This window comes from Cyprinodon tularosa, unplaced genomic scaffold (genome assembly GCF_016077235.1).
Source record: "Cyprinodon tularosa strain WSP-4 unplaced genomic scaffold, ASM1607723v1 ctg52, whole genome shotgun sequence".
Classification (NCBI taxonomy): domain Eukaryota; kingdom Metazoa; phylum Chordata; class Actinopteri; order Cyprinodontiformes; family Cyprinodontidae; genus Cyprinodon; species Cyprinodon tularosa.
The window spans coordinates 2,947,719-2,960,516 of NW_024039252.1; the positions used below are offsets into that span (position 1 = coordinate 2,947,719).

General features: G+C 35.5%; 1 protein-coding gene across 6 annotated transcripts in view; it reads left to right on the top strand.

The window, feature by feature from the left end:
* dtna (dystrobrevin, alpha) overlaps positions 1–11,263 on the top strand; it is a 29,009-nt gene extending 17,746 nt beyond the window's left edge. For 4 of the 6 annotated variants that reach the window (XM_038303848.1, XM_038303847.1, XM_038303849.1 and 1 more), the window contains 11 exons: positions 993–1,088; positions 2,805–2,886; positions 3,196–3,290; positions 5,273–5,386; positions 5,922–6,018; positions 7,644–7,803; positions 7,882–7,971; positions 8,046–8,145; positions 8,304–8,421; positions 8,510–8,548; positions 10,451–11,263. In XM_038303848.1, coding sequence (XP_038159776.1) covers positions 993–1,088; positions 2,805–2,886; positions 3,196–3,290; positions 5,273–5,386; positions 5,922–6,018; positions 7,644–7,803; positions 7,882–7,971; positions 8,046–8,145; positions 8,304–8,421; positions 8,510–8,527 — 970 coding nt within the window. In that variant the 3' untranslated portion in view covers positions 8,528–8,548; positions 10,451–11,263. The remainder of the gene's footprint in view (positions 1–992; positions 1,089–2,804; positions 2,887–3,195; positions 3,291–5,272; positions 5,387–5,921; positions 6,019–7,643; positions 7,804–7,881; positions 7,972–8,045; positions 8,146–8,303; positions 8,422–8,509; positions 8,549–10,450) is intronic. The other 2 variants (XM_038303853.1, XM_038303852.1) reach the window with 1 other exon arrangement.
* Positions 11,264–12,798: the final 1,535 nt, after the last annotated feature.

The following is a 12,798-nucleotide window of genomic DNA, read 5'->3' on the forward strand; positions in this document are numbered from 1 at the left end:
CATGCAACTGAGTCATTACAATGAATATATTCTGCTATTTGTGGTTTATTTTTAAGTTAAAGAGAGTGCTTTCAGTGGCTCAGGAGGTACGCAGGAAAATCTGTTCTCATAACCACATTACATTTGGTTCCTCTCTAAAAAGTCTAAAAAGAGTCAAATTGACTCAAATATCACTGGTTCGACTCAAAGCAGCTGTTTTTGAGGAATTTTTCCGCTGTCAGCAAATAAATGAGTAAAGTACACATTTTCTGCAGCACTTGGGAGTCCTTGAACCTGAAAAAAACTTCATGTCCTTTACTTTTTAGGAGTTTCACTGGCTGGATGTGGTCAGCTCAGTCTAATATCATGATGACGTCTTCATCATAGTGTGTTCACTGTAAAAGCTTTTCTTGAATATGAAATATATAGCAGTAAAATAAAATCAATAATTCTGGATGCCTTTTACATGCGTTGGTAGAGATGCTGTTTTGGTAAATCTAAAAAAGTCCAGCAAAGGGATTTGCAGGGTGGTTAGAGGAGAGAGAGTCTGATGTGCATGAAAGGTTAGGTTTTGATGTAGTCACAACTTTCTAAAGAGACTAACTTTCTTCTAGCACCTAATGGTTGCGGACTTCGTTTCTTTAGTGGTTGAAAATGTATTTGATAAAGCTGCAGTAAATATTGTAACTCAGTCAAAAAGTCTGCATGTTTAATGTGATTTATAGATGTACATAGCTGAAAATAAATATGATAGCTTTTCAGCTTTTAGAGTCAGTTTCTCTGCTGTCTTCAATTGTGCTCCCAGCCTCTAGTGGCTCTCCCACATATAATGTGGCCTTGTTTCTCTCTAGTCACCCATGAATAGTTGTTTTTCAGCCACCCTCCTCCTCTTCTCTTTTGTTGTGCATTTTCCTCCCTTAGTTTCCCCCCTCCCCTCCCCCTCTGACTCACCCTCTTGTTGTCACCTGTGTAACATAATGTTTTATGTTTTGTGAAACCCTGCGCTGTTCCAGATTGAACTACAACCTCGACGTTGCCGATAGACTTGCTGACGAGCATGTTCTTATTGGCCTCTATGTGAATCTGCTCCAAAACAGCCCCAAATCATGGTTAGTCTGGGATAAAGTGGCATCCTGCTTAACCCCCACCTCATGGCTTTTGCTTTTAACCCGAAGAGCTTCCTGGTGTGTTACAGACCTCATGACGCATGACCTCAGTCAGTTTGAAGTTTCTATCATTTCTTTACAGTCAGCCACAACATGACTACTAATGATTCTCATTTTCACCAACTGTCTGCTGGTTTTAAAGTTGTTCCTGAATGAAGTCTATAAAAGAGAAATGGGCACATTAAGCTATGTATACTTTCAAGTGTCTACAAAAGACAGATAAAGCTATCAGCCTGACAGAGTAAATCATTTTGATGAGTTTGATCAGAAACATATGTTTTCCCTAAGGCAGCTAATAAAAAGCAATCATATGTATACTGTTTTTATTCAGTCGTTACAAATGAATAACTCAGTTAAAGTATTGCCTTTACAGTGAATTTATATATGTCAACATTTTCACATTGAGCCAAATCAATACAAAGTAGTGCAGAACTGGGACGTAACAGAAATAGCATCTGTCTTTGAAATTGTGGAGTAAAAATAGATCAGATTTTTTTAATATCACAGCTGGTGGGACATGGGGGTTGCAGGGTCATAAGATTTTCTTCAGCAGGTGCGGGACAGCTGATCAGAGGTGCTGATGTGTTTAGATGTATGCAGAGGGGGGAATCCATTAAAGGTAACAGAAGACTGGTGACGATAGCTCACCTTGGTCATATTAGAATAGCCTAGATAAAGGTATAGCGGAAGACTTTCACAAATTTTTTAAAAGACCTGCCCTCTCCACTTAAAAAAAAATCCGCTCCCGAGAGGGAACGCCTTTTAAATCCGTGCGAGGGCATGTATGCACGCTTTCTTTATAAGTTTCTGTTTGCATCGCTCACACAAGCTTACTATCCGAAAGAAGATTTGCAATATTCCACTATGTCAGACTCACCAACAGTAAGTGAAAATGGGGACGAACATGTAGAACGGCCTTACGTAAACATATCACTAGAATGATTGACAATTAGGAAGACCACTTATTTTGATGATCCACCCGAAAAATAACATCATCCACTATACCATTAAAGTCCACACCTAAATCAATGAAGTTGTTGCAGGACCTGAAGAAATGTTGTTTAGACACACTTTGTATCCAACCAGACTGAGGTCTAAGAGAACAAACTCTGGATGTGCAAAGCTAGTAGAGACTTGTTCCAAAAGACTAGTATCTCCAAGTAAAATGAAAGGTGCTTCTGCACGAATATGAACACACGCTACACTTTTATTAAGTGCTGAAAATCATGGATGGTTTTCTACCTTTCAGCTGGAACTTATGAACAACCTAATCACATGCATTCCAATGAAATGCATTTTGTGGTTATGTAAAAAATAAAAAATAAAGAATAATTGTATCTGTTTTTGCAGTTATGCAATTCTGTGTCTGTATGTGTGTGTGTGTGTGTGTGTGTGTGAATATTAACCTACGTTTTCTGCTCTATTGGGAATTTTTAACAGACCAATAGATGTGCTCATCTGCACTTATTAAAGATACTTCATACGGTTGTGTGCATTCCAATAATTTTGTGGACTGTCTGAAGCTTCCTTAAACTAATCAGACTCTTTAAACAAACGCAAACCCTTTTTTTTCCTATTATGCATGTCTTTTTTTTTCTACACAGAGCACTGCAGTATTAATTGTGTCTTGTTGTGACTCTCTATTTTCCTCTTGGGCAGTTTGCTGGAAAGTAGTAACCATCAAGACGAGGAGCACAGTCTCATTGCTCGCTATGCTGCTAGGCTGGCTGCTGATGCTGCGGTGAGATATACAGCATATAAGATTTTTATTGCACACACATAGTAGAGCATCTTTCCTTGCTGCGTGGTGCAAAAAAATGTCCTTAAAAACAGAAAGGCATTATCATATACTGTTAGTCCATTTTAGAGAGTTTTCTGTCTTCTTTACTGGCATGAGTGTAATTGTTTTTAGGTAGATATGAGTAGTATTGGTATTACTGGTGACTTAACAGCTTTACAGCCTGGTATGAAATATGATATAAGCCAAAGGATGACATCACCTGAGTAAAAGCTGCCTCATGTGGTGTCTCTTGCATGCTTTAACCACCAGGCTCAACAGCAGAGGGTCCCCACAGACCTCCCTTACTCTCTGGATGTCAACAAACAGCAAAGGCAACTCATTGCAGAGTTGGAGAACAAAAACAGGTTAGAAATTATTGTCTCTGTAAAAAAAAAAAATCCTTTCATTGCAAAAAACACACATCATCTTTTTGAATGCTTTTTTTTTATTTTATATGCACAGTTCATGACAGTTATGTTACTTTCCATAGCCAAAACCCAGACATGTAAAAATAAAAGAGCAAAAAGACATTCATAATATTGAATATGGCATCAGTGTATAAATGTCTGATCTAGAAGGGATCCTAAAGGCTCTTGATTGAATGTTGGTTTACAGCAGCAATCTCTTATAAAGAGAAGGAGGTCAAAAAATTGTTCTGACAAAGGGAGTTTGAATACAAGCACACCTAGGATCTGTCTGTAATTTAACACACTGTTAAATGTGTGCTTTTAAAAAAATGTGATCCAGAACAAAGAATTTTTGTATTAAAATAGATCCTATATTTAATGGTATTTGCTAATGCTTGTGCACTAATCTGAACAGAGATGCATCAACACTTACACCCTACAACCATGTCAGCAGGAAAAAAACAAAAAAAATTTAAACTGGTATTTAATGATACATCTTTTTATCAGGGTTATAAATAATAACAGTTTTTTATCGATGCATCATTCCAACAGCTGACGATCCAAGGCATCGACACTTCCACAAGAGTATTGATTCATTCGGGTTTTTTTTTTTTACTTCCTGTCAATTTTTATCCATTTCCTCATGGACATAATTCTGACTCCTGTGCTGCGGTGGCGCTAAACCTATTTTGCCTTCCTACCTCACTTCCTTTTGCCACTACCCTCTTTCCGCTTGCACACATTCGCATAAACAGTAGGCAAGACAGACACAGCGGAGATAGCGGAGGTGAAAGAAAAGGTAGGCAAGACAGACGTGGCGGAGGAAAAAGAAGATTATGTATTCATGAGTGTCGAAAATAGTCGAATCGTTGGGTCAGGAAATTGATACTGAATCGTAGCGCCATGATGGGTGTGATTTACACCCCTAGTTTTTATGTGATAAACGTTATGCTCACAAAAAGTTTGTATTACTTCTTTGCTCTAACCCCGGATTGATAGATCTACCCTAGCCAAGGCATGAACTGTGCCAATGGTGATGTTGTTTGGTGAAGATAAATTCATCTTTACCGCCATGAAGCTCACCCTTGCTCTCTGCATTCGGAATCTTCATAGCAAAAGTGCTCAGTCAACCTTTTTTTCTCTTATTGTCAATTGTCACACACTCATTTCTGATAAAAGGGTCTCTCTTTCAAAAAATTAAAAAAGATGGTTTCCATTGTTAAAATAGAAGCAGCAGATCTACATCATATTTTTCCTGTTTCAAAGAAACTGATCGCTTCAAAGGCCTTTTGTTTTTTTAAGATTGCTACTTTTATGCTTAGAACATTAATATGTTTTATAATATATTTTCTGTAATACTTGTACTGATAATAATCAGTAGGTTTTTAGAAGTGTTTCATTTTGCCAATAGATTTTAACCTATGAGCTGAGCACAGTTTTAAATAAAGACCATGTACAAAAGGTCAGGTATAAATAATAAAACATTTTCAGCTGCGGTATTTTTAGTACACTAATACTTGGCCAATAGGGAGGTCCTTGTCTGGAAGGCAGGATTCCAAGCAAATTCTTTGTCACAATGTTAAATAGGGTTACAGGTAAATCTGCTAAAACCTTTGCTGTTTTGGTCAGTGTTTAAAATATTTACCGACATAATTTCTTTTTTATAATATAAAAAAAAATGTTTTTACCATCCTGTCCTGCATCTAGTTTCAAAGAACGTAATCAGTGAATATAGTTCAATGGGTTTGTTCAACTTTTGGACACACCACCTCAAATGTTTTATCGTTACAGCTTGTTTCTGCTGCCCCCTAGTGACAATAAAGAAACAACACTTATTTAGTTATCATTTAAGCCTTTTAAATTGTGTTCAGCACAAAAGGAAAAATTGTATGCTCCTTCAGAACAGAAAGTAAACTGTGATATGTTTGCGTCGGCTGAAGGGAAATCCTGCAGGAAATCCAGAGGCTGCGTCTTCAGCACGAGGAAGCTTCCCAGCCGCCACCTGACAGGGGTCAGCAGAACCCCACCCTGCTAGCCGAGCTGCGACTTCTCAGGTAACTTTTAATCAAGCCAATGCAGGTGAGGTACAGCTCTGCTGAGGCTGATGAAGCAATCATGTAAAAGATGAATTAAAGGTATAGTGGAGGATTTTCATGAATTTTTTTAAAAGACCCGTTCTCCCTTTAAAAAAAATGCACATGCACAACCTTGTCCCAGTTCCTGAGAGGAAACGCCTGTAAAAGGTGTGCGAGAGCAAGCACATGCCCATTTCTCCTCATGGACTCTCTGTTTATAAGTTTCTGTTTGCATCACTCATACAAGCTTACTTTCCAAAAGAAGATTTGCAATTTTTCGACTATGTCAGTCTTACCAAAGGTAAGTAAAAATGGGGACGTGTACGTAGGACAGCCTTATGTAAACATAATACCAGAATGACTGACAATTAGGAGGACCAGTTGTTTTAATGATCCACCCAGAAAAAGAACATCCTCCACTATACCTTTAAGGTTTTTCCTTCTGTAAATGTTTTTTTTATTATTCCAATGGAAAGAACATCCTATTTTTGTCATAACTTGTGTCTTCTGTTAGGCAACGCAAAGATGAGCTCGAACAAAGAATGTCATCTCTGCAGGAGAGTCGCAGGGAGCTCATGGTGCAGCTGGAGCAACTAATGATGCTTCTCAAGGTACTACAGATGTTGCCTGTCATCTATTTGAGGGCACTACAGTGTAGCCAAAAACAGAAAGCAGGTTAGATGACTTCATGTTCACTGGAGGAGTACATATTCAAGGTTTGTTGTTAAATCAAGTAGGCCTACTCGGCTAGATAAGTACAGATAGCCTGGCCAATTTTATGAAAAATGTTTTATTGCAGGGGGAATCTAGATGATGATCCTGTGAAACACGGTTTAGCAGCTTTTGGGTTGTGTTCTTATTTTTTAAGGCAGTTGGTGAAAAATTTCACAAGTGATTATTTTATATTTTATTACACATTTGTATACTTGCTCTACTTCTAGAACCTGACGCTTTTTGTAATATTACGAAAAATCCCATTAGACAGCATTAAACTTCAACAAATAAAATCCAAACAAACTTTTTTTATTAGATACAGAAGATTAAAAAAAATTATTTATGTTTTAACTCAGGAAAATTATAAATTCATAATATATTATGTGCAGCTCTACTATCAAGCCATATCAAACCTTCTGCTCCAACACAGAAATATGAACAAAGGCATAAGATTTTTTTTATGTCAGAAATCAGTTGTGAATAACAAACAACCTTTGGTATAACAAATCTGTAGCTTGTTTTTTAGCCACAACAGTGCTGGAGCTCTTCAAACCCCACATAAACCACTTCCTATGCTGGCTTAAGAGAGAGGATATCAATCTAATTAGCCTTAACGGAGAGAGGGGGGAAAAAGTCTTAACGGATCAATGTTAATTCATTAAACTTGCTCCAGGAAGCCGCATGCTTGCCACGGCTTTGAGAAAAAAAAAACATCAGGCACGCTTTTGAAGGCATACTGTCTTTATAAAAAAAAATACTAAGAGTAGTTTAGTTTGTTTTTTTGTTTTTTTTATTTTAGCTTAAAGAGAAATGAAAACAAAGTGTAAGTGTAGAAATGAGCCTGGATGCATGTGCATGATTAATACATGTTGGCCTCAACATTTCAAATGATTTTGTGTTATATTCAGTAAAGTAGCTCTGTCATGGGCTAAAAAAGCAACAACATTCCCTTTTCTTGTGTTTTTGTCTTTAGTTAAATATGCTGAGTCTGTCAATAGTCACTGCTGCCACCCTCTGGTTTAGTGGGGAACTGCTTGTTCCGCCACATATCCCTATTTCACAATGTAAGAGAATATTTAAAAAAAATTCCTGTATCCAGATTATTATCTGGATCATAACCAAAAGTGTAATGGATCCTTCATTGGTATGATGGACAGCTCTGATAAAAACAGCATTATAATCCTTTCAAAACTTTTCAAATTCTTCTGTACAAAGAGAGACAAACAAACACAAACTCTCCTAAAAACTTACCCTCCTTGGCAGAGGTGGCAAATATTACACCAGCAGGATGTGGTAATCTTTCAGAAAAAATTGGTATACAACCAGATTGATTTACTTGCCAAGAAATTGTCAAAAAAACTGACTATGCACCTTTATATGCAGCTCTACTGCTTCATATATTTTAATTGGGTTACATTTGTCTTGGTTCTTGCTTTTCAGAAAGCTTGACTTAAGATGCCACAAGAGCAATTAGACTTATACAATTCTATATGTATTAATTTTAGTAAATGTCGCTCTGCAGACTCAGGGTCCTGGCTCTCCACGCTCCTCTCCCAGCCACACCATCAGCCGGACGATCCCCACGCCGATTCACTCGGACTCCGCCGGCACCACCCCGACTCACACACCTCAGGACTCGCTTATGGGCGTGGGAGGGGACGTTCAGGAGGCCTTCGCTCAGGGTAACACTGCACCATCTGCCTTTTTCTTTGTGAAAACCCAGTGAAATCACATTGAAACCCCTTGACTTTTTCTCAAAGGTCCGAGGAGAAATCTGAGAAACGATCTTCTCATTGCTGCTGACTCCATAACCAACACAATGTCATCCCTTGTTAAGGAGCTAAATTCAGGTAAAGACAAATAAGAAAGAAAGCATTGATTTTGAAACAATGGCTTTTTCTGATTCTATTTTTTATTTCTACAGAGGGTGGCAGTGAGACAGAGAGCCTCTTGGATTCTGACTTTGGACGCTGTGACCTGATGGCTACGACTTCGTCAGACTTTTACTTCACATATAAACCAAGGTATCCACTACATTTTTTTACATTAAAGAATCCAACAATTGGCGCATGTGTCAATAGTTTAAAAAAGCATTAACACATGAGAATATACACAAACGTTTTGTATTAAATGTGCCGAAGATGAGTCTTCTTTTTTTTTCTATGTGATTTTTTTTTATCAGGCCTGTTAGAGCACGAGAAGAAGAAAGTTTTGAAAACAGTCTGGAGCAGCAGCTAGAAGATGAGCTGAAGTTGGGAGAGCTTGTGAAGCACAGACCAGAGACAGACAAAACCTGCTTGGTGAGTTCCAGCTTTAGATAATGTTGCTTTTGATCGTCTGAACAGTTTTTTTCTACTTTAACCTGCTGTATGTTTTCCTGTTGTCCAGATGACAATGGAGCAGTGACTTTTGCACTCCAGGTGACTGGTAAGTTATGTCGAAAGACTTAATCGGGGTGAAATTCTAAAGCTTACTTTTTGTTCTTCTTGTAATATAGGATTTTTAAATTTCTATTATTCTGCTAACATAAAAAAAGGAAAAAGACAATACTCATAACCTAAAATATCTTTACCTCCCTCATCTCACATTGTAAAGAATACAAAAAAATGCAACTCTAATAATCCATATATATATATATATATATATATATATATATATATATATTTTTTTTTTTTACGTCATGCATGGGCTTTATATCTATGTATGTATACTATATATTGAAATAGGAATAGGCAATAGGGCATATATGTGTATAAAATGCGTATAAAATGCAACTCTAATAATCCATATATATATATATATATATATATATATTTATTCTGCTAACATAAAAAAAGAAAAAAAAGACAATACTCATAACCTAAAATATCTTTACCTCCCTTATCTCACATTGTAAAGAATACAAAAAAATGCAACTCTAATAATCCATATATATATATGTATATATATATATATATATACATATATATATTTTTTTTTTTTAACGTCATGCATGGGCTTTATATCTATATATGTATACTGTATATACATATATAGATTTTATACATATATCTATATTTATGTATATATATATATATATATATATATATATATATATATATATATATATATATATATATATATATATATATATATATATATATATATATATATATATATATATATTAGTGCTGTCAATCGATTAAATTTTTTTAATCGCGATTAATCGCATCAATGCCTAAGTTAACTCGCGATTAATCGCATTTAATCACACATTTTTTTTCTGATTGAAAATCATTTAAATACTCTCGATGACACACAACAAATACATACAGGCTAGGTTTGTGCCAATGTTCTTTTTTTTAAATGAAAACAGGTCACAGACACTGATTTATGCCATAGAAACATAAGGCAAGAAGATGGGGAGGCATGTAGCCAAAAATAGCAAATATGTAGCCAAAAAAAGGCCCTGAAAACAGGCTGATGTAAAAGACAGTCTTTACAGTTAATAGTCTTTTGAACAAAGACAAGCATTTTACCCTACTGCTGTAAAATTATCGCCATTAAAATGGCCTCGCGTTAACGCGATAATAACGCGATAATTTTGACAGCACTAATATATATATATATATATATATATAAAATGTATTTATTGATTCTGTGAACGTACTTTCATCAAATAGCAACTAGTTTCTCCAGGGGCTCTGGATTTATATTTTTATTAACTTACATAAAAAGTGTTCTTTTAGGGTTTTCATGATACTAAACTTTTCAACTCGATACCGATATTAAGGAAAATATTCGATACTCTATACCATTTTCAATACCACAAGGATAAAAACTCCAAATTTCAGCAGAAATATTTTGATTAATAATTAAAATACAATAAATAAATACAATAAACAATAAGAACAATATTTTGAGGTTGTATGCTGTGCACAGTATTAAGCAAGCTTGATAAAAAACTTACAAAATTAAAATTAAGTGTTCCTTACTTGGCTATGCTTTGCACACATAACAACACTATCCAAACTGGTTAAGAAACAAAAATCATTCTCAGCAGCTGCACCTCTTACAAAAAAAAGTCTGAAACTGAAAAGTGCACAGAATTATTCAATCACACAGTGTTCAGAGAGTGCATTTTCCTCTATTCTGCACTTTAGATGAATGACTGATTAGGTGCCACTGGTGGTGGCACTGTATCGATACTTTTGAAAATGAGTATTGTATCCGGATACAACGTTTCAGTATCTATACTTTTTTTGAGTATCGATACTTTTTTGAGTATCGATACTTTTGACAACCCTACGTTCTTTACACCATTTCGTAAAGATGTTCATTTCTCCACAGGTAAGCAATACAGAAAGCAACAAAAGTAGAGGACACTGGAGAAGCAACACTGGGCTAAAGAAAAACACGCTGCACTGAAGACATGAAGAATTCAACCTGTGCTAAATCCAACCATAGAAATGCTACATTTCTGTAAAGATCTATTTTTTAATCCAAGCACATATTTAAAGGTAATACTGTGAGCTGGTGTGAAGAGATTAAAAACTGAGCTTTCTATTACACCACAGGTGCCATAAAAACACCCTTACTTCTGGACTTTTATTTGAGCTTTTATTTGACTTGTTTAGAAACCATACACTGTAAGTAAAAGATGGATGACCACTTTCTTTCGCAATCTTATATTTTTCTCTCAAGGAATAAAAGCTGAAATGTAATTTTATCAACTGATTTTAAGTCAGGAACATGAGACTGCTTTTGGCATAAGGTTTGTTTAAGTGGAAAAAAACCTTTGAACTATTTTATCCATGGTGAACAAATTTAGCACTATTTCATATTATTGTTACTTTTAAATGCCTTTCTGTTCTTTTTCTTTTGTTGTTACATTATATTTTTTACAGGTGGATCATGTGTGTTTGTTATTTTATTTGTTAAATTGGTAGCATGAATGCACACTGCCTTAGCTGACTGTATGACTTCTCATTGCTGTTTATTGTCAATGAAGCATCTAGCTGAAACTGCAGCAATGCTGGATATCTTTAATGAGCTTAAACCCATTTAAATTCTGGATAGGTTGTGCAAATATCCCCCTTGACAATTAATTGTACCCTTCGTAGAGACATAAAAAGTAATAAAAAAAGATGTTACTTAAAGAAATATGGAATATCAGACCTCTTATTTAAAAAAAAATAAAAGCAATTCCAAGGAAGAAAATATATAACTTTTTTTTAAGTAATCAAATGTGCCATAATTCTGGCTTCTGTTTCCTGGCATTTGTTGCCATTCCTGTTTGCACCATGACTTAAAATCATCTGGCATCCTTCTGTTCAATCCAACCTGGATGTTGGATTGAACAGAAGGATTTGGTTTGTTTTTTTGTTTTTTTTTCTGGTAAACTATTTCTATAAATTTAGCCACGTCTCTTGGATCACAACACAGCTAAAATGGGCATTTAAATTTTTCTGACAATGGTATTTCTTGAGTTTATGCTAGTAGTCTCCATACCAGGGCTGTCCATGATTGCTGAGGATGTATTTTGCAAAGATTCAATTAGATATAACTGAGTTACTTTAATATTTAAGGATGTTTTGGGGGGTTTTTGAGTCAGAAACATGACAACAACAACTGGCTGAAATCAAAGGTTTAGGGTCAAAGGTTTATGTTAAGTTTTCTTGGAATTGTTTGAGTTAAACCAAACTTTATTTTATTAATTCTAACTTAAAAGCATTTTTGCTGAATTATGAATAATGAAAAAGAAATATCATCCTTCTGTTGGATGGTTGGATTTGTCGATAGGACAGACATGGTTTAAATGGCCTTTTGTTTGGAGTTTTAAAATAACAGATGATGACCTCAATGTTGGCATTAACTTAAAAAAATAACTCACTTTTTTTTTTTGTTTAATTGGGAAGCACAGAAACGTCAAGCTAGTGCTGAAATACATTGTTCCAGGTCTACACTTTGTTTTTAAATTAGTGATGCATCATTTCCTGCTTTACTGCTGCTGTTGTTTCTATAGGATATATTTTACTGAAAAGTCTAAACGATGATTAGAAACATATGGGACTGGATGGATTTTCCCTTCAGCCATGTATTGAAGGCCTATTATTTTCACATTGTCTATTTCTTCATTTAAAGGCTAATTTACTGGGAAAGAAAATAATTCAAAGCTGTTTGTTAATCATATTTCACTTGCCCTACATCCACTGTTTCTCCCCTTTAACTTCTTGCAGATTTGAGGTCTTATGCTTGGCATTAGCTGTGTTTTAGCTTTAGAAAGCTCAATCAGCTGAGTTCTGCACATGGTTGACAGGTTTTTTCTGTGACCTGGCACCTTGACTGACTTAAAAGGCGACTTTCAATTGAATGTGTTGCTATTATTAACTCATAAAAACAGGTACCAGCAGCAAACACTAAAACAATCCATATCGATTTGTATAAAAAAAAAACTTAAAGTTATTGTTTAAGCAAATGATTGCAGTGTAGAAGGAGCTCCTTCAAAATGCTTCCAAATTAACTCAGTGTTATTAGATCAATTAAAGTTAGTCAAGCATTAATCATACATTATTCCCTTTCTCAAGTAATGAGATTACTCTATGTGGCTGGCTCGCACACAAACACACATTCTCAATGCTCTGCGAGTGTAAAAAAACTTTTACCTGTCACCTTAGAAAAAGTGGTAGGCCCATCTG